We start from the raw sequence: 23,547 nt of genomic DNA on the forward strand, positions 1-23,547 counted from the left end.
CAGTAACCTTTTACACCCTTATTAATCAAGAACATATCCACTTTAAATATACCCAGTTACTTGGCCTCCATAGCAGTCTGTGGCAATGAAGTCCACAGATTCACCACACCGTAGTTAAGGAAATTCTTCTTCATCTCTGTTCCTTCTATTCTGAGACAGTGCCCTCTGTCCTTGACACTCTATATCCACTCTATCCAAGCCTTTTAATATTCAGTTAGTTTTCAATCAGATAGCCCACATCCCCTTCTAAACTCCGGGGATTAAGACTAAAAGCCATAAAATGCCAAGTGCTATTCATATATTAATCTTTTCATCCTGGGATCGTTCTCATAAACCACCTGGATCCTCTCCAGTGGCAACCTATCTTACCTTCGATATTTGGCTCAAAGCTGCTCACACTACTCCATGAGGTCTGACCAATGCCTTATAAAGCCTCAAGATTACATCCTTGTTTTTATATTTTAGCCCTCTTGAAATAAATGCTAACATTGCATTTGCCATCCTTAATACCTACTCAGCCTGCAAGTTAACCCTTAGGAAATCCTGCATGAGGACTCCCCAGTCCCCTTGAACATCTGATTTCTGAATTCTCTACCCACTTAGAAAATAAATACAATTCTATCAAAGTGCATGACCATACACTTCCCTACACCATATTATATCTGCTACTTCTCTGCCCATTCTCCCAAACTGTCCCAGTCCTTCTGTCAACTCCTAGCAGGAAAGTATGTTACTGCTAGACAGGTGGGCAGTTTAAACTAGAGATGCATAGGGATATGAGCCAGAGCACCAGAACAGATAGTGGAGAGGTTGTGGAGAAAGATGTTGTTGTATACAATGTTGAGAATCTAAAGATTGAGCTGCGTATATTTCAGTGCAAGGAGTATTGTAGGAAAGGCAGATGAGCTTAGGGCATGCATCAGCATGTGGAATTATGACATTGCAGCCACTTCTGAGACTTGGTTGCAGGAGGGGCAGAACTGGTAGCTCAGTGTTCCAGGGTTCAGTTGTTTTAGACGTGATAGATGGGGAGGATGGAATTTCTAGTTATGGAAAATGTCACAGTATTTTAAGTCAGGACAGACTGGAGAGTTCATTTATGTAGGCTTCATAAGACCATATGATGTAGGCAGAATTAGGCCATTTGGCCTTTTGAGGCTGCTCTGCCATTTCATCATAACTGATCCAATTTTCTCTCAGCCCTGATCTCTTGCTGCCTCTCTGTACTCCTTCGTGCCCTGACCAATCAAGAATGCATCAACCTCTATCTTAAATGTATATTAAAAACTTGGTCTCCACTGCTGCCTGTAGCAAAGAATTCCACAGATTTACCACTCTCTGGCTAAAGAAATTCCTCCTCATCTCCGTCCTAAAAGGACAACCCTCTATTCTGAGGCTGTCATCTGGTCTTAGACTCTCCCACCATTGGAAACAGCCTTTCACCATTCAATAGGTTTCAATGAAGTCACCCCTCATTCTTCTGAATTCAAGTGACTACAGGCCCAGAGTAATCAAACACACCTCATATAACAAGTCATTCAATCCTGGAATATTTTCTTGAACCTCTTTTGAATCCTCTCCAGTTTCAACACATCCTTTCTAAGAAAAGGCCCCAAGCTATTCACAAATGATACCTCATCTGTGCTTCATGAAGTCTCGATATTACATCCTTGCTTTTATATTTTAGTCTTCTTGAAATGAATGCTAACATTGCATTTGTCTTCCTTACTATAGACTCAACTTGCAAATTAACCTTTAGGGAATCCTACACAAGCATGCCCAAATCCCTTTGCACCTCAGTTTTTTGTACTTCCTCTCTATTTAGATAATAGTCAACCCTTTCATTCCTTTTGCCAAAGTGCATAACCATACACTTCCTGGCTCAGTATTCCATCTGCCACTTATTTGCCAATTCTCTAATATGTCCAAGTCCTTCTGTAGCCTCCCTATTTCCTCAAAGCTACCTGCCCCTCCACCTATCTTTATATGGTTTGCAAATTTTGCAACAAAGCAATTTATTCCATCATCCACATCATTAACAGATAACACAACACCGCAAGTCATCAGCAGCCAACCTGAAAAGGCTCCCTTTATTTCCCATTGTTTGGTTCCTGTCAGTAAGCAGGTGCTTTATCCATGCTAGAATCTTTCCTGTAATACTGTGGGCTTGTAACTTGTTAAGCAGCCTCATGTGACATCTTGTCAAAGGCTTTCTGTTAATCCAAATATCTAACATCAACCGATTCTCCTTTGTCTATCCTCTTATTATTTCTTCAAAGAATTCCACCAGATTTGTCAGGCAAGATTTTCCCTTGAGAAAACCATGTTGACTACGGCCTATTTTGTTAAGTGCCTTCAAGTACCCGAAACACCACCTTAACAGTCAATTCCAATATCTTCCCAACCACTGAGGTCAGACTAACTGGCCTATAATTTCCTTTCTTCTGTCTTTCTCCCTTCTTGAAGAGAGGAGTGACATTTGCAATTTTTTAGTCTTCTGCAATCATTCCAGAATCTAGTGATTATTGAAAAGTCATCACTAATGCCTTCACAATCTCTTCCACCACTTCTTTCAGAACCCTGGGGTGTATGCCATCTGATCCAGGTGACATGTCTACCTTCAGACCTTTCAGTTTCCCAAGAGCCTTCTCCCAAATAATAGTAACTTCACACACTTAATGACTCCTGACACCTTGAGCTTCCAACAAACTGCTAGTGTCTTTCACAGTGAAGATTGATGCAAAATGCTCATTCAGTTCATCTGCCATTTCCTAATCCCTTATTACTTCCTCTGCAGCATCATTTTCCAGTGGTCTGATATCTCTTTCGCCTCTCTTTTACACTATGTAGCTGAAGAAACATAATGGGTTGAACTGAGGAATAAGAAAGGTATGATCACGTAATTGGGATTATATAGACCACCCAAAAGTCAGCAGGAGTTAGAGGAGCAAATTTGAAGGAAGATTGCAGGCTATTGCAAGAAACATAAGGTTGTGATAGTAGATGATTTTAACTTTCCGCATATTATTTCCCATACTGTAAAAGGGTGGATAGGAAAGAGCTTGTCAAATGTGTTCAGGAAAGTTTCCTTAATCAGTACATAGAAGTCTAAACTAGAGTGAGTGCAATTAGGGAATGAGACAGGGGAGGTGACAAAAGTTTATGTAGGGGAACTCTTTGCATTTGGAGATATTGAGACCCTTGTTAAGCAAAAGGATGAGGTGCACAGAAGGTATATGCAGGTAGGAACAAATGAGGTACTTGAGTACAGGAAATGCAAGAGAGCACTTAAGAAATCAGGGGGCTAAAAGAAGACATGAAGTTGCTCTAGTACACAAAGTGAAGGAAGATTCTAAGGACTTCTACAGATATGTTAAAAGCAAAAGGATAGCAAGAGACATAATTGGTCCTCTGGAAGATGGGTGTGGTGATCTATGCATGGAGTCTAAAGAGATGAGGGAGATCAATGGATTTTTTTTTGCATCTGTATTAACTTGGGAGCTGGACAAAGAGTATATAGAAGTGAGGCAAAGTAGCAATGAGGTCCAGGACCCCAAACAGTCTACAGAAGAGGAGGCATTTGCTGTGTTGAGGAGGATTAGGGTGGATAAATCCCTAGGGTCTGACAAGGTGTTCCCTTGGACCCTGTGAAACACTAGTGCAGAAATTGCTGGGGCCCTAGCAAAGACACTTAAAACATCCTTGGCCACGGCTGAGGTGCTAGAGGATTGGAGGATAGCTAACGTTGTTCCATTGTTTAAGAAAGCCTGTAAGAATACGCCAGGAAATTACAAGCTGATGAGCCTGACGTGAGTAATGGGAAGGTTATTGGAAGGTTATATAAGGGACCAGATGTATAAGTACATGGAAGGACGGGGACTGATTAGGGTTAGTCAACATGTTTTGTGCGTGGTAAATCATGCCTAACAGATATTTTAGAGTTTTTCGATGATGTTACCAAGAAAGTTGATGAAGGCAAGGCAGTAGATGTTACATGGACTTCAGCAAGCTTTGACAAGGTCCTGCATGGGAGGTTGGTCAGGAAGGTTCAGTTGTTTGGTATTCAAAATGAGATAGTAAAATGGATTTAGATATTGGCTTCGCAGGAGAAGACAAGTAATAGTAGATGCTTGCTTCTTTCAGTGGAGGGCCATGACTGGTGTTGAACCACAGGGATCAGTTCTGGATCCATTATTTTTTGTCATCTGTATCAGCTATCTGGATGATAATGCGGTAAACTGGATCAGCAAATTTGTGGATTACATAAAAATTGGGGGTGTAGTTGGCAGCGAGGAAGACTTTCACACCTTGCAACAGGATCTGGACCACTGGAAAAATGGGCAGAAAAATGGCAGATGGAATTTAATCCATACAAATGTGAAAGTGGGCTGAAAAATCTGCTTGTGTACTGTATTGTTCTATGCCTCTGACATCCTGCTTGCCCAACATTACCTGCTCCTCCAACTATTTTTGTATTCAATTTATTTATTGGGACACAGTGTTGAATAGGCCCTTTGACCCATGCCCCCTAGCAACCCCCAATTTAATCTGAGCCTAATTATGGGACAATCTACAGTGACAGTTAACCTACCAACTGGTGCATTTTTGGATTATGAGAGGAAACTGGAGCAGCTGGAGGAAACCCATGCAGTAACGGAAGAATGTACAAGTTCCTTACAGCGATGGGAATTAAACCCAGGTCTCCTATACTGTAAAGTGTGCTAACTACTATGCTACCATGCCACAGTGAACCAGAAAAAGGTCTCTTTAGTCTCACACTTTGCCTTCTGTCAGTCATTGCAAACTTGCCTAAAGCATAGCAATTCTGTCTTCCAAATCAATAACTCCAATCGTGGGGAACACCACTAGTAACTGGTAGCAAACCAGAGAAAGATCCCTTTTATTCTCTCCCTTTGCCTTCTGCTATCACCCAATTTTCTATCCATGCTAGTCTCTTTCCTGTAATACCATGGGCTCCTATCTTCTTCAGCAGTCTCATGTGTGGCACCTTGTCAAAGAGCTTCTGAAAATCCAAGAAAGCAACTTGCACTGACACTGCTTTGTCTACTGCATGTTACTTGCTCAAAGAATTCCAAATGATTTATCAGGCAAGATTTCACTTCAAGGACACCCTGCTGACTTCGGCCTATTTTATCATGTGCTTTTAAGTACCCCAAATCTTTACCTATAATATATTAAGCAGAATACCTGATGTCTTTTTGATTCACTGTTTCCCTCTCTGGTAGCCTGAGCAAGAAACATGAAAACGAGAGCTCACTGTTGTGTTTTTTCTTCCTATAGGCTTTCCCAGACAATGCAGCACGCAGGGAGTTGGACAACCTGCCTGCAGTTTGTAGCAATGAAGGTTGCCTGTGGAAGGGCACCATCAAGGAATATGAGGTGAGAGGGAGAAATTAATATAAATACAGGAAATTTAAAATAAATTCAGTTGACTGGAAATAGGCAGCAGGTCAATTAATGTTGTTCTGATAAGGGAATGGAACTTCCCTAATATTTTTCCAAAAATCACTGGCAAACACATTCTTCCTGTAACTATGTGGATTTACTCCAGAAGTCTGTTTTCCTCTCTGTTCACAAAGATAATCAAGTTGTTGGGTTAATTCAATGGTTCAATTTCATGTCAGAGAATGTATATGGTATACAACCTGAAATTCTTACACTTCGCAGACATCCATGAAATCGAAGAAAAAAACCCCTAAAGAATGAATGACAGAAAAATTCCCCCACTCGTTCCAGCAGAAAGCATCAGCCCCCACCACCCACCAAGCCCCCAGAAACCATGACCTAGAGACCATCAAAAACTACTGTCCATCCTAATGCCTCGACATCCCGCAGACCCTCCCTCTCACTAACGAGGGAGAGAGATATCACAGCTACCACAGTGAGAGGTGAGGCCCACAGCTTGGTGTTTTGAAGTTGTAGTCTGTAGAGTCACATATTTTGAGTTCCCCTGACTAGAGAATCAGCAAACTCACTCTCACCATCGAGAGAGAGAGAGAGAGAGAGAGAGAGAGAGAGAGAGCGCGCAATCGCTCAAGTGCAGAGTTCTCCAACAACTGTTTCAATCTACTGTGATGTTTCGGTCCGCGACATCAGCTAGCAATTGGGTCATCCACAGGGTGGCACAAGGGCGCAACCCGAAGGTGCACGTCTTTCAAGACGCTTCTGGAGATTCCAAAATGCAGGCTGCTCAGTGAGTTCCAAAGCGCAAGAACACACCGTCCATGAAGAATGCAGTTTCAGAGCAGCTGTATATCATGGACTCCACTAGGACTTCAGCCACCTTGAAAGGGAAAAATCAGACATGAGAACAGGAGATTTAAACTGTTTCACAGGTGAACTTGAAGAAGTCAACCAGGCCTGCAAAACTCCTTTCCTACTGTAAATTGCACTCGTATTCTAAGTGGTAGAATTGATGGGAATTTGGGAAAAGTAGGTAATAAGGATAATTAGTGGGTGAATGGCCTCGTATTGTGAAATGAACTTGACCAGGTTATTGTGGTTTTAGTGAAGGAGCATTTTGGGAACAGTGATCACAACTCAAGTAGTAAGATCGTTATTAATAAGGATAAGTCTGGACTTTGTGTGAAGATGCCAAATTGGGGGAAGGCAAATTCCTGCATTATTAAGCAGGAGCTAGGGAGAGTAGATTAGGAGTGGGTGAGTCTACATATGACATGTGATAGTCATTCAAAGACCATCTGATCAGAATTCAGGACTAGCGTGTCCTTGTGAGGAGGAAAGACAGAATGGCAAGTTTTAGAAACCTTGGCTGATGAGTGAAACACTCCCAGGGTCGGACTAGAGAAGACTGATGAGACCTTTGCAAAGATCTTTGTATTCTCTCTAGCCACAGGTGAAGTCCTACAGGTTGGAGAATGGCCAATGTTTCTGTGTTTCAGGTCAGGTCTTACAAACAATTGAGTGTTTTCAGAGGTGATGAAGGTGATTGATGAGGGAAGGCTGGTGGATATTCTCTAAATGGACTTCAGTAAAGCATTTGACAAGGTCCTTAAAAGTTCAAAGTAAATTTATTATCAAAGTTCATATATTTCACCATATACAACCTTGAGGTTCATATTCTTCCGGGCATACACAAAGCACAATAGAATCAATGAAAGACCGCACCCAATGAATGGACAAACGACCAATGTGCAAATACAAAAGAAGAAAAAAAAAATAAGCAATGAATATTAAGAACATGAGATAAAGCAGTCCTTGAAATTGAGTCCATTGGTTCTGAGAACAGTTCAGTAATGGGGCGAGTGAAGTTGTTCCCCCCTGGTTTAAGCACCTGACAGTAGAGGGATAATAACTGTTCCTGAACCTGGTGGTTTTCGTCCTGAGGCTCCTGTACCTTCCTCCTGATTACAGCAGTGAGAAGAGAGCTTGACCTAGATGGTGAGGGTCCTTGATGATGGATGTTACTTTCCATCACTCCATGTAGATGTGCTCAGTGGTGGAGATGGCATTACCTGTGATGGACTGGGCTGTATCCACTACGTTCTGTAGGGTTTTCCATCCAAAGGCATTAGATTCTCCATGCCAAGGTGTGATGCAACCAGTCATATACTCTCCACCATGCATCTATAGAAGTTTGTCAAAGTTTTAGATGTCATGGCGAATCTTCATAAACTTCTGAGGAAGTAGAGAGGCTGCCATGCTTCCTTTACAATGGCATTTACATGCTGGACCCAGGACAGATCCTCTGAAATGATAACACTAAGGAATTAAAATAGCTGATTGTCTCCACTTCTGATCCCCAATAAGGACTGACTCATGAACTTCTGGCTTCCACCTCCTAAAGTCAATAATCAGGTCCTTGATTGCTGACATTGAATGAAAAGTTGTTTTTGTGCACCACTCTGCCAGATTTTCAGTCTCCCTCCTATATGTTGATTCATTGCCACCTTCGATTCAGCTAATGATATTGGCGTTATTAGCGAACTTAAACGTTGCATTAGATCTGTGCTTAGCCTCATAGTCATAAGTATAAAGCTAGTACAACAGGTGGGGCTAAGTACATAGATTTCTGATGAAGATTGTGGAGAAAATGTTTTTTGCCGATCTGAACTGATTGGGGTTTTGCAAGAAAGGAAATCAAGATCTGATTGCCAAGGAGGTATTGAGGCCGAAGTCCTGAAGCTTTATTGATTAGTTAGAGGGAATGATGGTATTGAATGCTGAGTTGTAATCAATGTGGAGCATCCTGATGTATGCATCTTCGCTGTCCTGATATTCCAGAGTTGAGTGAAAAGCCAATGAGATGGCATCTGCTATGTGCCCAATATGCCAGTTGACAAATTGGAGTGGATCCAAATCGTTTCTCAGGCAGCTCTTGATGTGTTTCATCACCAACCTCTCAAAGCACTTCACAGTGATTGTAAGTGTTTTTGGAAGAAAGTCATCGAGGCAGGTTACCACATTCTTCTTGAGCACTGGTATAATTGAAGCCTGCTTGAAGCAGGTAGGTACCACCGACTGCTGAAGTGAGAGGTTAAAGAAATCGGTGAACACTCCAGTCAGTTGATCAACACAGATCTTCAGTACTCGGCCAGGTAGCTTTCCATGGGTTCACCCTCCTGAAGGATGCTCTCACATTGGCCTCAGAAACTGAAATCACAGGGGCATCAGAGACTTTGGGAGTTTGTGAAATATCCTCCGTGTTTTGTCGTCAAAGCGAGCTTGTAAGGCATTGAGCTCATCTGGGAGCAAAACCTTGTTGTCACCTATGACTCGAGTTGGGTCCAGAATTGCCACTTCTCACATGAGATTGCTTTCTGGAGATCGTACCTGGACCTTATTGGTTGTTGCACCCAAATGCCTCTGATCTGGCCCTCAGTAGATTACAGATCTCATGGTTCACCCAGGGATTCTGGTTGGAGAAGACTCTGAATGATCTTGTAGGGACACACTTGTCTATGACTGTTTTTATAAAAGTCCAAGTATCCAGAACTAGAAGGCACATCCTCAATATTGAGGGGCAACTTTTTAGAACAGAGGTAAGGAGGAATTTTTTTAGCCAGAGAGTAGTGAATCTATGGAATGCTTTGCCACAGACTGCGTTGGAGGCCAAGTCCATGGGTATATTTAAAGCAGAAATTGATAGTTTTCTGATTGATTATGGCATCAAGGGATATGGCAAGAAGGTAGGTGTATGGGGTTGAGTGGGATCCAGGATCAGCAATGATGAAATGACAGAGCAGACTTAATGGGTTGAATAGCCTAATTCTGCTCCAATGTCTTGTGCTCTTATGCTTATGCTGTGACAGCTGTAGTGTATTTATTCAGGTTATCTAATGTCCTTGAACATGGCCCAGTCTACAGACTCGAAGCAACCCAGTAGCCCCTCCTCTGCTTCCTGTAATCACCTCTTTACTGCCCTCATCTCTGGAGCCTTGCTGTTTAGCCTCTGCCTGTGTGCAGGTAGGAGGAGGGCAGCCAAATCATTAGATTTCCCAAAATGCAGTCTGAGCATGAAACTGGAGGCATTTGTAATCATAGTAAAGCAATGGTCTGGTGAGTTAGGACCTTTGGTGCTGCAGGATATATGCTGATGATAATTGGGCAGAGATTTCTTCAAACAAACCTGACTGAAGTCCCCGACTTTGATTTGAAATGAATTGGGGTGGTCAGTTTCTTGTTTGGTGAGATCGGCATTCAATATCTCAAGTTCCTGGTTAATGTCGGCTTTTGGCAGTATGTAAACTGTGGTAAGGATCACGGAGGAGAACTCTCTTGGACGTTGCTTTGTCAGCACTTAATTGTTAGATGTCCCAGATCCGGGCAACAGGAATGTGACAAGACTAAAACTGCTGCATCTGAGCAGTACGGAGAGTTTACCATGAAACACAGACCCCAACCTTTTGCCTGTTGGGTCCATCCTCTGTATTGAGAAGCTATTGGGTCTGATTGCCCAATCCAACATGTTCAGAGTGAGCCATGTCTCCGTGAGTCACAGAACAGAGCAATTCCTCATTTCCCTTCAGTATGGCAATTTTGTCCTTTTGTTGTCAATCTTGTTCTCCAGCAACAAGACATTTACATATGCAATGACAAAATTGTCAATGATGATTATTAGGGCTTTTGTTCTTTGCTTATAAATAAATGTTGTCTTTGATATATAGGGCATAATTTCAATATTTACAGCAAAATAAAACAAAATCAGGAATGAAGAGAAGATAAACATTTTTTGAGGTTAAAGAACAAGTTTGAAGCAAGTGAAATTTAACAGATGTCTTTGGGCATTTGAAGGTAGCTGGAGGTAGTGTGGCAAGCTGTGAAGGCTCTTAAAGAAGTATATGAGATCCTTGGTTTTATAAGCTGTCATTTTATTTTCAAAGTAAATTTATTATACAAGTGCGTAAATGTTAACATATTGTACTTTGAGATTAATTTTCTTGCAGGCATTTACAGAGAAAAAAATAATGCAAGCCTAATAGTATGATATAATGAGTATAATCAAGGGAATATAGGGAGCTGTGGTAACATAGCTGTTAGTGCAACCCTGTTGTAGTTCAGGATGTTCTGGAGTTCAGAGTTAATTTCTGGCACCATCTGCAAGGAATCTCTGTATGACCTCCTGTGGGATGTGTGGGTTTTCCCCAGGGGTTCCAGTTTCCTCCTACTGTCCAAAGATGCAACAGGTAGGTTAATTGGTCATTGTAAATTGTTCCTTGATTAGATTAGGGTTAAATCAGGGTTGTCAGGAGTTACTGGGCTTGCGGGCAAGAAGGGCCTACTCCGCATTGTATCTTGAAATTAAATAAAGAGGTAAAATTTTATGAAACACTGTGTATGAATGAAGACTGGCAGACACCCAATGTTGAAAAGAAAAAACTGCAAATATAAATAATACTGAGAATATGAGTTGTAGAGTCTTTGAAAGTGAGTTTGTAGGTTGTAGAATCAGTTCAGGGTAGTGATGAATGAAGTTACCAATGCTGTTTTGGAGTCTGGTGGTTATTGGGTATTAACTGTTCCTGAACCTGGTGTCGTAGGATCTAGGACTTCTGTGCCTCCTGCTGGATGGTGGTAGTGAGAAGCCTGGGTAGTGGGGTCTTCAGTGGATGCTGTTTTCTTGTGGCAGCACTCCATATAAGCGTACTTAATGATGGGAGGGCTTTGCCTGAGATGCATTGTGCTGTATCCACCACTTTCTGTATCCTTTTCTGTTCCAGGGCATTGGTGTTTCCATACTAGACCAGTTAGAATACTCCATTGTGCCTCTAAATAAGTTTGTCAAAGTTTTTGTTGATATGCCAAATTATGAATACTTTGTAAAGGAACTGTCTTACATTCTTTGTGATGACATTTACATGTTGGTCCCAGGACAGATCCTTTGATAGGTTAAAGCTACTGACCCTCTTCACTTCCATTCCCCTGATATAGACTATAGGGTAACTTTTATGTGGCATCAGATAAACTGCCTTCTGAAATGTCCAGATTTACCACATTTCTTAGTCCCCCTTTATCCACCTTGCTAAATACCTCCTTGAATAATTGTGACAAATTTCTCAAACAATTTCACTTTCAGAAAACCATTTTGACCCCATTATTTGTAATCTGCTGCTCCTAATCTAATTGATATCATCGTCTTTCCAATGGCATACATCAGGCTAACCTGTATAGTTCTTTTTGCTGCCTCCTCCATTTTGCATTACATTTGTGAATTTTTAATCCTGGTGAAATTTTCCTGATTTGGGAAACAGGAAGATCTCAACTTATGAATCCATTGTCTTTGCAGCCAGTCAATTAACAACCTTGAGTGCAGGCTATTATTAATTCCAGGGGAGTTGTAAACATTAGTTCATCAGTTTATCTTTTACTTTTTCTGAAGTAGTATTTTTTAACTAAATGCCCTCCTCCCCTTTGTCTTATATTTTCTACTATTATTGGATGCTTTTGGTGTTTTCTACCAAAGTCAGACACAGTACTCCTCTGATGCTTAGTTTGAATAAGATTAAGATCAGCGGTGATTCTCCCTCAGTTCAATAATTTGTTTCTACTCTTTGGTACAAAGTCTCAGTGCTGAGATGGCCTTGGAACTTTGGACTACTTGTTCCAGCACATTTGTGCCTTCAGAGAAAATGTGGAACAATATTATAACAATACCACAGCTCTGCACATTCAGCATCATTCTACCCACCTGACAGCACCTCAGAAGAGATCTTGATTCACATCTAGCAATAGTTTGGTCTAAACTATGAGACTGGCAAATATTAATGTGAATGGAATGAGAGTCTGGTGGCTGGTATGTAAAGAATGATTAATGAAGCTCTGGTGGAAAAGTTGACTGCTTCTGACACTAATCCTTCTCTCTGATGTGCAATGACTTGGCCTTGTTGCAACAATAGTTAATGATTTGTCCTTTGCAAATCAGCTGTGATTGGTCAACGCTCTTGGCTTGGTTCTTTGATCAGAGTTGCTGATTTACTGCTTGGAAAGTCCCTGAAACTCTCAGTACCTCGGTTGTATTTTTAAATAACAGAACAAGTGGAAAGTCCCTAAGATTTGCTACTCTAGATGAAATGATAATTGCCTGGCACACCACGGAAAGTTGCAATAACATTTTAAAATAAGCTCATCAGTTTCCCCAGGAAAACTGCTCTTTTTTAAAGAAAAAGTTAATTATAGTTGGTTGTTTTTATTTGCAGTGACTAGTAAATTGAGCTATTTTGAAAATGTAATATTTATAAAGTTAAGTCGATCCTGCGTTGGATGGATTTCAGCACTGGCAAACCATCTATTTGAGATGAAAACAAAGGGCACGTCTAAACCAAAACTCCCTTTCCTTACTCCCATCGAGCATTCTGCAGGAAGTACAATATTAGTTAAACACAAAATAAAACTCCCTCTGTGTCTCATTGAATTTGGCTGAACAACACAAAACAAATAACAGGCAGTATCTGCCTTAAATGTCAGAAGATTCCAGAGATCAGACATACAAATAGAAAATATTGGAAATGTTTAGCAGATCAGGAAAGTTCCAATAAAAGGTGTTAGACTGAAACATAAAACTGTTTTTCTCTCTGTCTCTCTGGAGTACTGCCTGACCTGAGTTTTCCAATATATTCTGTTTTATTTCACTTTTACTCAGGATTAGCTCACTGGTCACATCTGTCATAAAGAATACTACACCCTCTAAAAATCCAATTGTTGATATGAGGTTAGGTTGGTAAAGATGGAGGGAGAGGCAGGTTTATCTTTTGCAAGTCACTCTAGCTTCAAACTGGAAGTTTATACTTGCCTTCTTCCTCTGCCTGATGTTGTGAAGTGGAGCTGGTTCAAAGTTGACAGCACTGCCACTAGCTTTGACCCGTTGAGAGTTTGAGCTTCCCTTCTGCATGATGCAGAGGAGTATTTGTGGTGGATGTGGGGATAAATGCAACTGTCACGTGCTGAATGGACAGGGGCCATATGATGCAAACATTATTGTGCTAATGCTTGCTATCCCTGCAATTGTTGCAGATGTGCACTATCCCTGTTATCTGTATCTGTTGTTTGTTGCAGGCTGACCACGAAGAAAGGTGTGAGTATGTCCTGGTGCCTTGTGAAGCGTGCAACAAGAAGGTGCGCCGGGTTGATTTATCTCGGCATTTGGAGCGAGAATGTCCTGAAAGAAACCTCAACTGCAAGTTCTGCAAAACAACGTTTCACCACAAGGATATAAAGGTCATTATCTTTAGCAAAGCATGAATTCATTTCCTTGACCATTTCCTGGGCTATGTTGAATCATGTGTTCAAAGCCACCAGATCATCTGCTGCAATTAACTTCAGCAGTTGTCTTGTACCAAATCATGGTCCATTTGTTCCAAGTGAAGAATGTAGCATAGTGGTCATCAACCTTTTTAAATCCAAGATCCCCTACCTTGGTCTTAATGAAAGGCAAGATCGACCTACTAAATCATTTAGGGAAAAAAAACAGCTCAGCTTGTACTTCCAACTTGAGGCACTTTATCTGGGCTAATGGTATATTAATTACATAAAATGCTTTTGTCAAACTTTCAAATCAATTTAACCAAGGAAGCACTGTAACTAGCACATCAAACAGGCCATAGCGGCATCGAGCTCATCCAATAATGCCTTGAATAAGAGGTGCTGAAGCGCTTTTGCTCGAATCAAGTTTATCAGTTTGACCACCAGTGTCATTACATGAGAAAAGTCCATGACCTTCCCAGCCAAGGCCTGCTGATGAATCACACAGTGATAATCCAGTAAGTCGGGGAAAATCAGGGTAATTACGGCACAGTGCTATAAAAACCAACGCGCACACCACACACTGCTGGGGCCCCATCATTAGTAATTGCCACCAGTTTATCAATGGGGATGTCATTTTCACAGACTTTTCTTAACTCATTGTAAATATCCTCACCTCTTGTTCTGTCCTTTAAGTGCAAAAGAATGAGAAAGTCCTTTTTTGTAAAATCCTGGAAAGCCATTCTGACAAATACAACAAGCTGAGCTGTTTGCATTACAATCAGGGATTCATCAAACTGTTGTGAAAAATATTCAGAGTGACAAGTCCTTTAACACTTGTAGATCCACGTCCTCTGAGCAGAATGTTTGCTTGGCCTTCAACCCCGATTTCAGCTCCTCAACTTTGCTGGTATTGGTGAACTTACTGAGACACTAGTATAAGTTTCAGGAGTATGCAAGCTAATGATGCCACTGTCGTTGTTTCCCATTTCTTGTACATTTGGGGAATGTTGGAATTTAAAGAGGGAGAAGGGTTGTAATGTCAGCATTATAAAGATAAGTTAATACCAATTAGGATCGTGGTAATATAGCAATACTCCCACTACAGAAACTGTTTATAAAGAGAGATTGTTTCCGGGGTTGCGGGGTTTTCCTTTCCGTCTTTTCTGCCCAGTGTGCATTAGTGAAATCCTCTGTATGCGAATATCGTTTTACTGTCCCAGATAAAGTTGCTCCTTTTGGGCATGATCTTGTCAAGTGGTCCTTTTTCAAAGGTTACTACATATTTGCATCAAAAGGTTTATCAAGCATAATGTATTTGTATAATTATTTTTCTTTTTTTTCGGGATCTACTGGGAAAGTCTTAAAGATCGACTGGTTGGCGACCACTAATGTAGCAGATGGATGTGACCAAGGTTGATGTCATCTGGATTAATGAGCTAAATGATTGTGTTAATTGCAGTAGTCAGTAGAAGTATTTTGCAGTGTCCAAGCTAGTCACAGGCACAGCTAGTTCTATTTTATGAAATGTAGACTTCGTTGCCTATAATTAGTACTTATTGGCCACCTCTAGCTGCCTTTAAGGTGATGAGGGCAAGCCAGGGTCTTGAACTGCTACAGTGCAGATGATCTGATTGCACAGTAAAACTCTGACGATCTACATCTAGGTGATTTGGCATCTGGCTCAGCAGGTAATCTTCTCCCTGTAAACATGGGGCCCCATTTCCTGTGCTCCCTTTGAACATCTGAAATAGGGGCAGGAGTAGGCCATCCAGCCCATCGAGCCTGCCCCGCCATTCAGTAAGATCATTGCTGATCTGTCCGTAAACTCAGCTCCATCTACCTGCCTTTTCCCCATAATCCTTAATTCCCTTACTATGTAAAAAAACTATCTAACTGTTTCTTAAATATATTTAGTGAGGAAGCCTTATCTGCTTCCCTGGGCAGGTAATTCTACAGATTCAGCACTCTGGGAAAATTTACTGCTGACACTAAACTGAGTACACAGGATGTGGGGAGTCTGCAGAGGGATAGAGATAGGTTAAGTAAGTGGGCCAAGGTCTGGCAGATGGAATACAACGGTGGTAACTACAAGATCATCCACTTTGGAAGGAATAATAGAAGAGCAGATTATTATTTAAATAGTGAAGAATTTGCAGCATGCTGTTGTGCAGAGGGACTTGGGAGTGCTTACTCATGAATCGCAAGAAGTTGGCTTGCAGGTTCAATGGTTATTAAGAAGGCAAACGGAATGTTGGCCTTCATTGCGAGAGGGATTGAATTCAAGAGCAGGGTTGTCGTGCTGCAACTATACAGGGTACTGGTGAGGCCGCACCTGGAGTACTGTGTGCAGTTCTGGTCTCCATACTTGAGGAAGGATATACTGGCTTTGGAGGCAGTGCAGAGGAGGTTCACCAGGTTGATTCCAGGGATGAAGGGGTTAACCTATGAGGAGAGATTGAGTTGCTTGGGACTATACTCTCTGGAGTTCAGAAGAATGAGTGGGGATCTTATAGAAACATACAAAGTCCCCATTCCCTTTAAATGCACAAGCTTTACTAGTAAATATGATTGTGTAAAATGTAAAAAATAAGTGAATTAAGAGTGCAAGATGATTTAAGAAACTGATTGGAGGAATCTAGTAATTTGAAATAACAGCTCATCAGGTGCCATCAATGTCCCATGGATGCCAGATTATAAGGGTTTTACTGTATTTATGTCTTCAAAAAAACGTGTAGTTGAGAAATCAGTGATTGAGGGAGTAGGAAAATCAGAAATAAACAGAATGAAAAGTAGGCCATTCGGTCTCTCAGGACTGTTTTACCTTTCAATCAGGTCATGTCTGGTCTAATCCTAGCCTTAATAACTCTGTCTTTTGTAAAATCCTTTTAAGTACAGTATCTGTCAATTTCCTTGTATGTATTCAATACCTCCTGAACCTTTCTGTGGTAGAGGATTCCAAAATCTCATGAACCTGTAAGGGAAGAAAATTCTCATGTATAGTAATGAAGTGGAATGAAGTTGGAAGAAATTGCTGTATTCAGAATCTTCCGTCACTGATGCTGCCCCACAGAAATGATTCAGGAAACTGACCCTTGGGATTGTCTGTTCTTTCCTTTTTATAGAAGCATCTTGGAGCTTAGACATCCATATTTAACAAATGATACTTTTAACCTGTAGATCTGCTGCCATCAGGAGGAAGGTACATGAGCCACAGGATTCAAATCACCAGCTTCAGCAAGTTTATTACCCCTCAGCCATCAGGCTGTTGAACCCAAGGGGATAACTTCACTTGCCCCAACAGTGAAATGTTCCCACAAGCTATAGACTCACTTTCAAGGACTTTTCATTTCATATTCTTGACAGTTATTGCTTATTTAATTTGTTTGTTTATTTATTTGTACCATTTGTTGTCTTTTGCACACTGGTTGAATGTTGAAGTTGGAACGGCTTTTCATTGATTCTATTATTCTAATATCAATTTATTGAGCATACCCACAAGAAAATGAGTCTTAGTGTTGTATATGGTGACATATATGTACTTTGATAATAAATTTACTTTGAATTTTGAAGTAATCCGATATATCTAGATGAGAATCTAAATTGATGGGGAACTCCGTGTCAGGCAGTACCTGTGGAGGCGTACAGATGGTCGATGTTTTGTTTAAAATCCTCCTATCAAGATCGAAAGTGTGAAGGGGAAGGGTAAGGCAGGCAGGCGATAGGGGGAACCAGTTGAGGAGGGGAATGAGGGACAGATGGAGACAAGTGCAAGAGAGGGATGGTTGGAGTTGAAAAGCAAAAGATGGTGGCTGTGGGGTGGAAGCAGAGGAGGGATAGGGAGGTTGGTGGAGCCAGCCAGGTTGGTGGGGAGGTTGGGAAGAGGAGTTTGGAGGCGGAGGCAGAGGGTAAAAGTTGTTAGGGAAAGTGATACAGAACCAGATAAGGGAGAGTTGATTAGCAGACAGGACCATTTGGGGAAGGGGATAGGGGACCCAGTGTGTTAAGTGTGAGTGATAAGCAGGTAGGGGAAATGAACAAAACTGGGTAATGAGGGGCTGGGGTGTTTGGAAAAAGGGAGTTGGGCGATGAGAGAACCTGGGTGGATGGGAGGGGGTGAGAGAAACACATGCAGGTTAGCTGAGACTAGAAAATTCAGTATTCATTCAATTAGATTGTAGGGTGAATGGAAATTGATGCAGACATGTCTCAGCCTGAAACGTTGACTGTTTATTCCTCTGAGTTCCTCCAGCAATTTGTATGTTGTTCTAGATTTTCACAGTCTCTTGTGTTTATGGGATGCAGAATAAAATTACCTCCACTCTGTCCTTGTTCCACACATTCCTCAGCCCTAGCTTTTCACACATTTTGTTTGCCATGCCCCTCAGAGTGAAGTGATCAGGTACTGATGAATTCTGACAGCTCTGGCCTTCCCCGTGAGGTGTTGGACAGCAATTGACAAGCATGTATAACAGAAAGCGCTACGTCAGAAAAAAAGCTGGCTGACTTTGGGATTACTATTGCAGTCAGGTTGCTGAGCAGTGAAATAAGTGGCAAGGGAAATACTTTACTGGTGTTCAGTGATGTCAGGTAAATTGTTACTTCCTTGATTACAGTGCTCTCCTGAGTGTTCTGGACATCCAAAGCAGTACTGCAATCTCCCCAGTAGCTCTGCTGCATTCATTGCACTGGAACAAGAATCCCCATGACTGGTTGCTAAAGGAAGTACAATGACACAGTATTTCACTGGTGCACTGAAGTAGCCCAGAAGGAAATTATCTTGTGGTGTCCTGATGGAACTTGGCAATAAATTAACGATGAGGTGCTCAAGTCACTATTAACGTTACTGGAATAGTTTTGCTGAGATCAAATCAAATTGTTTAGTTATCATTCAAACCATACATGGGTACAGCCGAATGAGACAGCATTCCTCTGAACACTGAGAGCAGGAATTGAGCACTGAGTAATGGCCATTTTTAATGTCTGTTTAGTGCCGCATCTGTTGTTTCCTGAACAAGGCAAATGGTGTGTAGTGAGCTGCAAAACTTTTCAAGTTTAACTAATAGACCAGATGTTTGGAGCATTGTGAATTGAATGAGATTTTAGCACTCAGAAGTATGTTGTTGCTAGAACTTGATTCTTTGTTTTAACCAGAGCAGCCACACATTTGCACCCCTCTGCCTTTTCTCATCCATGGTCAGAATTTTCTTTTCCAATGTTTTTTTTTTGTCTCCTGTGGTAGAGGATCCCAAAATCTCATGAACCTGAAAGGGAAGAAAATACTAATTTTTTGTAATGAAGTAGAATAAAGTTGGAAGAAATTGTCATGTGGGAGTGCCCATGATGCGAGTCACTCGGTGTGGGTACTCCTGCCCTGCCACGCCCCCCCCCCCCCCCGATGTGAATCACTCTGGGTGGCTCTTTTGCACTTTGACTAAATTGAGTCACAGTCTGGATTCCTCACCACCCCCTCCGCCCCAACATGTGTCACTCAGTTTGTAGGTGTTCTTGCAATGTGAGGCACAAATTATTTGCATACTAATCCCAATCTCCTCTTCCTCCATGTGAGTTACTCAGTTTCTGGATGTGCCCCTCTATGCAACATGACGGACTTGTCTATCCTCTGACCCCTTTTGTTAGGGTTTGCCTTCCCCCACCCGGTGTGTGTTAGTCACTTGAATACCCTATTCTGTTGAGTTGTAGAGATGTTAGGAGTTGTCTATGTTAAAATGTGTGGTTAAACCTTTGACTTGAGATCCTGTATGTGACTGACCCTTCCCCCTCTCTGTTGTTTAATGAGAGGCTGCCATCCCTGGGCATGAATAGCTTGTGGGTCCTGCCACAACCAGGTCTGAATTGCAGAGTTCAGAGTTCCCAGCTGCTTCCTGTGAGCTGACCTCAAACCCAGAACACCAATATTCTGTTAAATTGCTTGTGTAGAGAATATATATAGGTTTCCCCCATTATCCAAAGGTAGAAATTTCCTATGAAACAGTTCGTAAGCTGAAATGTCGTAAAGCGAAGAAGCAATTACCATTAATTTATATGGAAAAATTTTTGAGCGTTCCGAGACCCAAAAAATAACCTACCAAATCAAACCAAATAACGCATAAAACCTAAAATAACATGAACATATAGTAAAAGCAGGAATGATTATGATAAATATACAGCCTATATAAAGTAGAAATATCGTATATCCAGTGTAGTTTCACTTACCAAAATCAGGAAGACACCGAGCCAAAATAAATTGACTTGGAGAAAAAAAAATGGGCACGTACATGTCTACGCACGTGCACACATGCTCACACAACTGCCCGCAGAAGGCTTCACGGTCATAGTAGTCTCTCTTGGGGCAAACACAGGTATAAAACGGGCGTCTTTTTTTTTGTAAAAGCGAAAATCCTCTTTGGTTAGCGAAAACAGGTACTAATGTAGGTCTTTCTTAACTGTGAGCTGTTGTAAAGCGAACATTTGAAAAACAGGAGCCACCTGTAGATTGCTATCCAGTGACCTTTAGTGACGTGGGAGTGTAACCAAATCTGATATCTGTAACTTACTATGGGGCCTTTCTATAACATTTGGGAATCGAAGAAAGCACTGTTTCATGAGCTGCATTTTTGCTCCAGCTTCTGAATTCCAAATTGAATTGCCAACATCAGGCAAGTCTGAAGTAGTGCAGCTGAAACCATTGGGGCTGTCACAAACCTCAGTCTTTATAATTAATGTTGCGTGTTTGTAGCACCATTGAGAAGTTATTTGTGTTTGGCATCCATAGGCTCATGATGAAATCTGTTCCAAGTACCCATTAATGTGTGAATGGTGTGGGAAAAAAAAGATTCCACGAGAAAAGGTAAGATCTGTCCTTTCTTCTTCACTGCTTTAAAGGCTTTGTCTATGGGTGTTTTGCTTTGAAGTGTAATCTGTCTTTGATACAGCAATATGATATTTCAGCAGGTGTGTTCACATTCAACTGAAGCTGGGTGCTTGACTTTATACTGTGCACTATCTTGTAGAACTTCTAATAATGATCATGAAAATTTCACAGCCATAGACATAGAATTCTACAGTACATTACAGGCCCTTTGGCCCAGAATGATGTGCCGACATGTAACCTACTCGAGAAACTGTTAGAATTTCCCTAGTGCATAGCCCTCTATTTTCTAAGCTCCATGTATCTACCTAAGAGGCTCTTCAAAGACCCTATTGTATCTGCTTCCACCACCACTGCCGGCAGTGCATCCCACCTACCTACCACTTACTCCTGACATCCCCTCGGTACCTATTTCCAAGCACCTTAAGACAGTGCCCCCATCATGTTAACCATTTCAGCCCTGGGGAAAAGGCTTCTGGCTATTCACATGATCAATTCCTCTCATCATCTTATACACCTCTATCAGGTCATCTCTCATCCTCCGTCACTCCCAAGGAGAAAAGGCCAACTTCACTCAACCTATTCTCATAAGGCATGCTCTCCAATCCAGGCAACATCCTGGTAAATGTCCCCTGCACTCTCTGTATAGTATCTGGATTCTTCCTGTAGTGAGGTGACCAAAACTGAACACGGTACACCAAGTGGGGTCTGACCACGGTCTTATGTAACTGTAACATTACCTCACAGCTCTTGAACTCAGTCCCACAGTTGATAAATGCCAATACGTCATTTGCCTTCTTAACAGAACAAAGTCGACGAGGCTGGTTCCAGGGGCTGTGGAGTAAGAATGTTGGGAGATCTCATTGCACCTTACAAAATTCTTAGAGGGCTCAACAAAGTGGATGGAGGAGAGGATGTTCTCGCTGGTTGAAGAATCCCAATCCAGGGGTCAGCCTCAGAATAAGTTGGGGGAGTCAATAGTTAACAACTGAGAAAAGGAGAAATATTTTCACTTAGCGTAAGACTTACTTCAAAACCAAGCAATAGTAAGGTAATTGAGGCACTTGAAGATGGTGCAGGAACATGGTGTTGAGGTAGAAGATCAGTCATGATCTGGATGGATTTTGTGAAGCAAGTTTAAAAGGCCAGATGACCACCTCTTATTCTTTGTTCAGATATAACAATTATTAGAAAGATGTGGGTAGAATGCTTTCTGTAACAAAAAATTTAAGTAACTTTGGCTAATTTGTAAATAATTTGTGTCTGAATTGGAGCTTTACATTCCCCCAGTAAAATATATTTCACACAAAAACAAGTACCAAGTTGTTTGAGAATTTTGTTAGTCTTCGGCTGACTCATTATAAAGTCAAATATAAGGGGAAAAGAATTTGATAAAAGTTCACTGTTTCTAATCTCTCTCCCCTTATAAAGCAAGTATCGGGGAGAAACATCTTGAGATGAAAAGCCTAAAACGTTTGCTGTAAATTTACAGAATCAGTCAAAAGGAATACCGAGGCTTGCGATTGTGATGCAGTGTCCTTCATTAGCGTAACTGAGGTACATGGATAATTAGAATAAAGAAGAAATATGACAATCGGGATCAAATTTGGAAGAAAAGCTTCCAAGCAGACTGGGAGTATAAGGACATTTAAAGAAGGAAGGATACAGATGGATTAATGCTATTCAGCCCTGTCACACCGGTTCCATTCAATAAAGCGATTATTCATCTTTAATCCCAGATCGACTTGCCCACATACAACTCATTGACACACAGCTTCATGATATCCAAATGTAGATGGCCATAAGCCATCTTATCTGGAAAATTACAAAGACAAACTTCCCTGCAGGTAATGAAAGTTCTTCTCATCTCTGGCATGAGTAAATGCTCCCTTATTTTAAGGCAACAAACCCTGGCTTTAAACACATAGTTAATAGAAATCTCATCCCCACATCTAATTTGTCAAAATTTATAAGAATTTTCTGTTTCAATAGGATGACCATTGAGAAGGTATTTCAGAAAGTATGATTACAAATTGTCCTGATCTCAAAGAGGAAGATATGTCTTCATTATTTCTTTTTGACTTAATTTTGCAGATAGCCAGGAATGTGCTGAATATTAGCTGTACTGGTTTACTGAGTCTTGCCTTCCAACTAATAATTTTTCTCTGTTATTTGATTATATGACATGTCTGCCAGGAACTGCAACGGCATTCCTAGGGAATTCATTACTTGATGCAGAACATTACTTCAGACTCAAAGGTTGCAAGAAAGTCAATTTTATAAGATCAAAATCAGGAGAGACTGGTAAATTCCCAATACACCACCCTTTCAGAGATTTGCAGGACAGATAGAGCAAGTTGGGTTCAATATAAACTTCCCTCTGCACTATCATTTCATTTAATGATGTTCTGAGCAGATTTGTGGCTGTGTAAGCACCACAAAACAAAGTGGTTTGTGGGCTTCTCATGAACAGGTTAGTTTGTAGCTCTAGATGCACTGGTCTCCATCTAAGGTAATTTAAAAATTTGACCATTACCAAAAGCAAATGATAAAATGTTCATGCTTATTTAGACTTCATTTGAAGTTGCTACCCGTGCTGCACTCCAGTTGTTAATAACAAAGAACACTTGGAAATGTAACAGTACCTGGTATACTACAGTGCTGGGCACTGAGCATGACAGATGGCTAAGTCCTAAGTTGTGCTGGACAGGACTTCGGCTTCATCTCATCAAGCTGTGCTATCTGTATATCTGCACTGAATGCACGTTTTGTCTTTCTTTGTCTTCACAGTATGCCGATCACATTCGATCATGTGGGAAGGTGAAACTGCTTTGTCACTTCAACCAGATTGGCTGTGAAATGGCAGTAGGTGCATTTTCAATATTTGTTTTGCATTATAGCAGCAGCAGCTCCTAGTGCTGAGTCAGATGACAATGGTGGTTATTCGGAGTTGTGAA

At 41.2% G+C, this 23,547-nt stretch overlaps 1 protein-coding gene across 2 annotated transcripts in view; it reads left to right on the forward strand.

The window, feature by feature from the left end:
• Positions 1–23,547, forward strand: part of LOC132407641 (TNF receptor-associated factor 2-like) — a 76,863-nt gene that overhangs the window by 27,950 nt on the left and 25,366 nt on the right. For both annotated transcript variants that reach the window (XM_059994430.1, XM_059994431.1), the window contains exons 4-7: positions 5,302–5,400; positions 13,534–13,695; positions 20,495–20,569; positions 23,381–23,455. In XM_059994430.1, the coding sequence (XP_059850413.1) occupies positions 5,302–5,400; positions 13,534–13,695; positions 20,495–20,569; positions 23,381–23,455 (411 nt within the window). The remainder of the gene's footprint in view (positions 1–5,301; positions 5,401–13,533; positions 13,696–20,494; positions 20,570–23,380; positions 23,456–23,547) is intronic.

Source organism: Hypanus sabinus, chromosome 18, assembly GCF_030144855.1.
Source record: "Hypanus sabinus isolate sHypSab1 chromosome 18, sHypSab1.hap1, whole genome shotgun sequence".
NCBI lineage: Eukaryota > Metazoa > Chordata > Chondrichthyes > Myliobatiformes > Dasyatidae > Hypanus > Hypanus sabinus.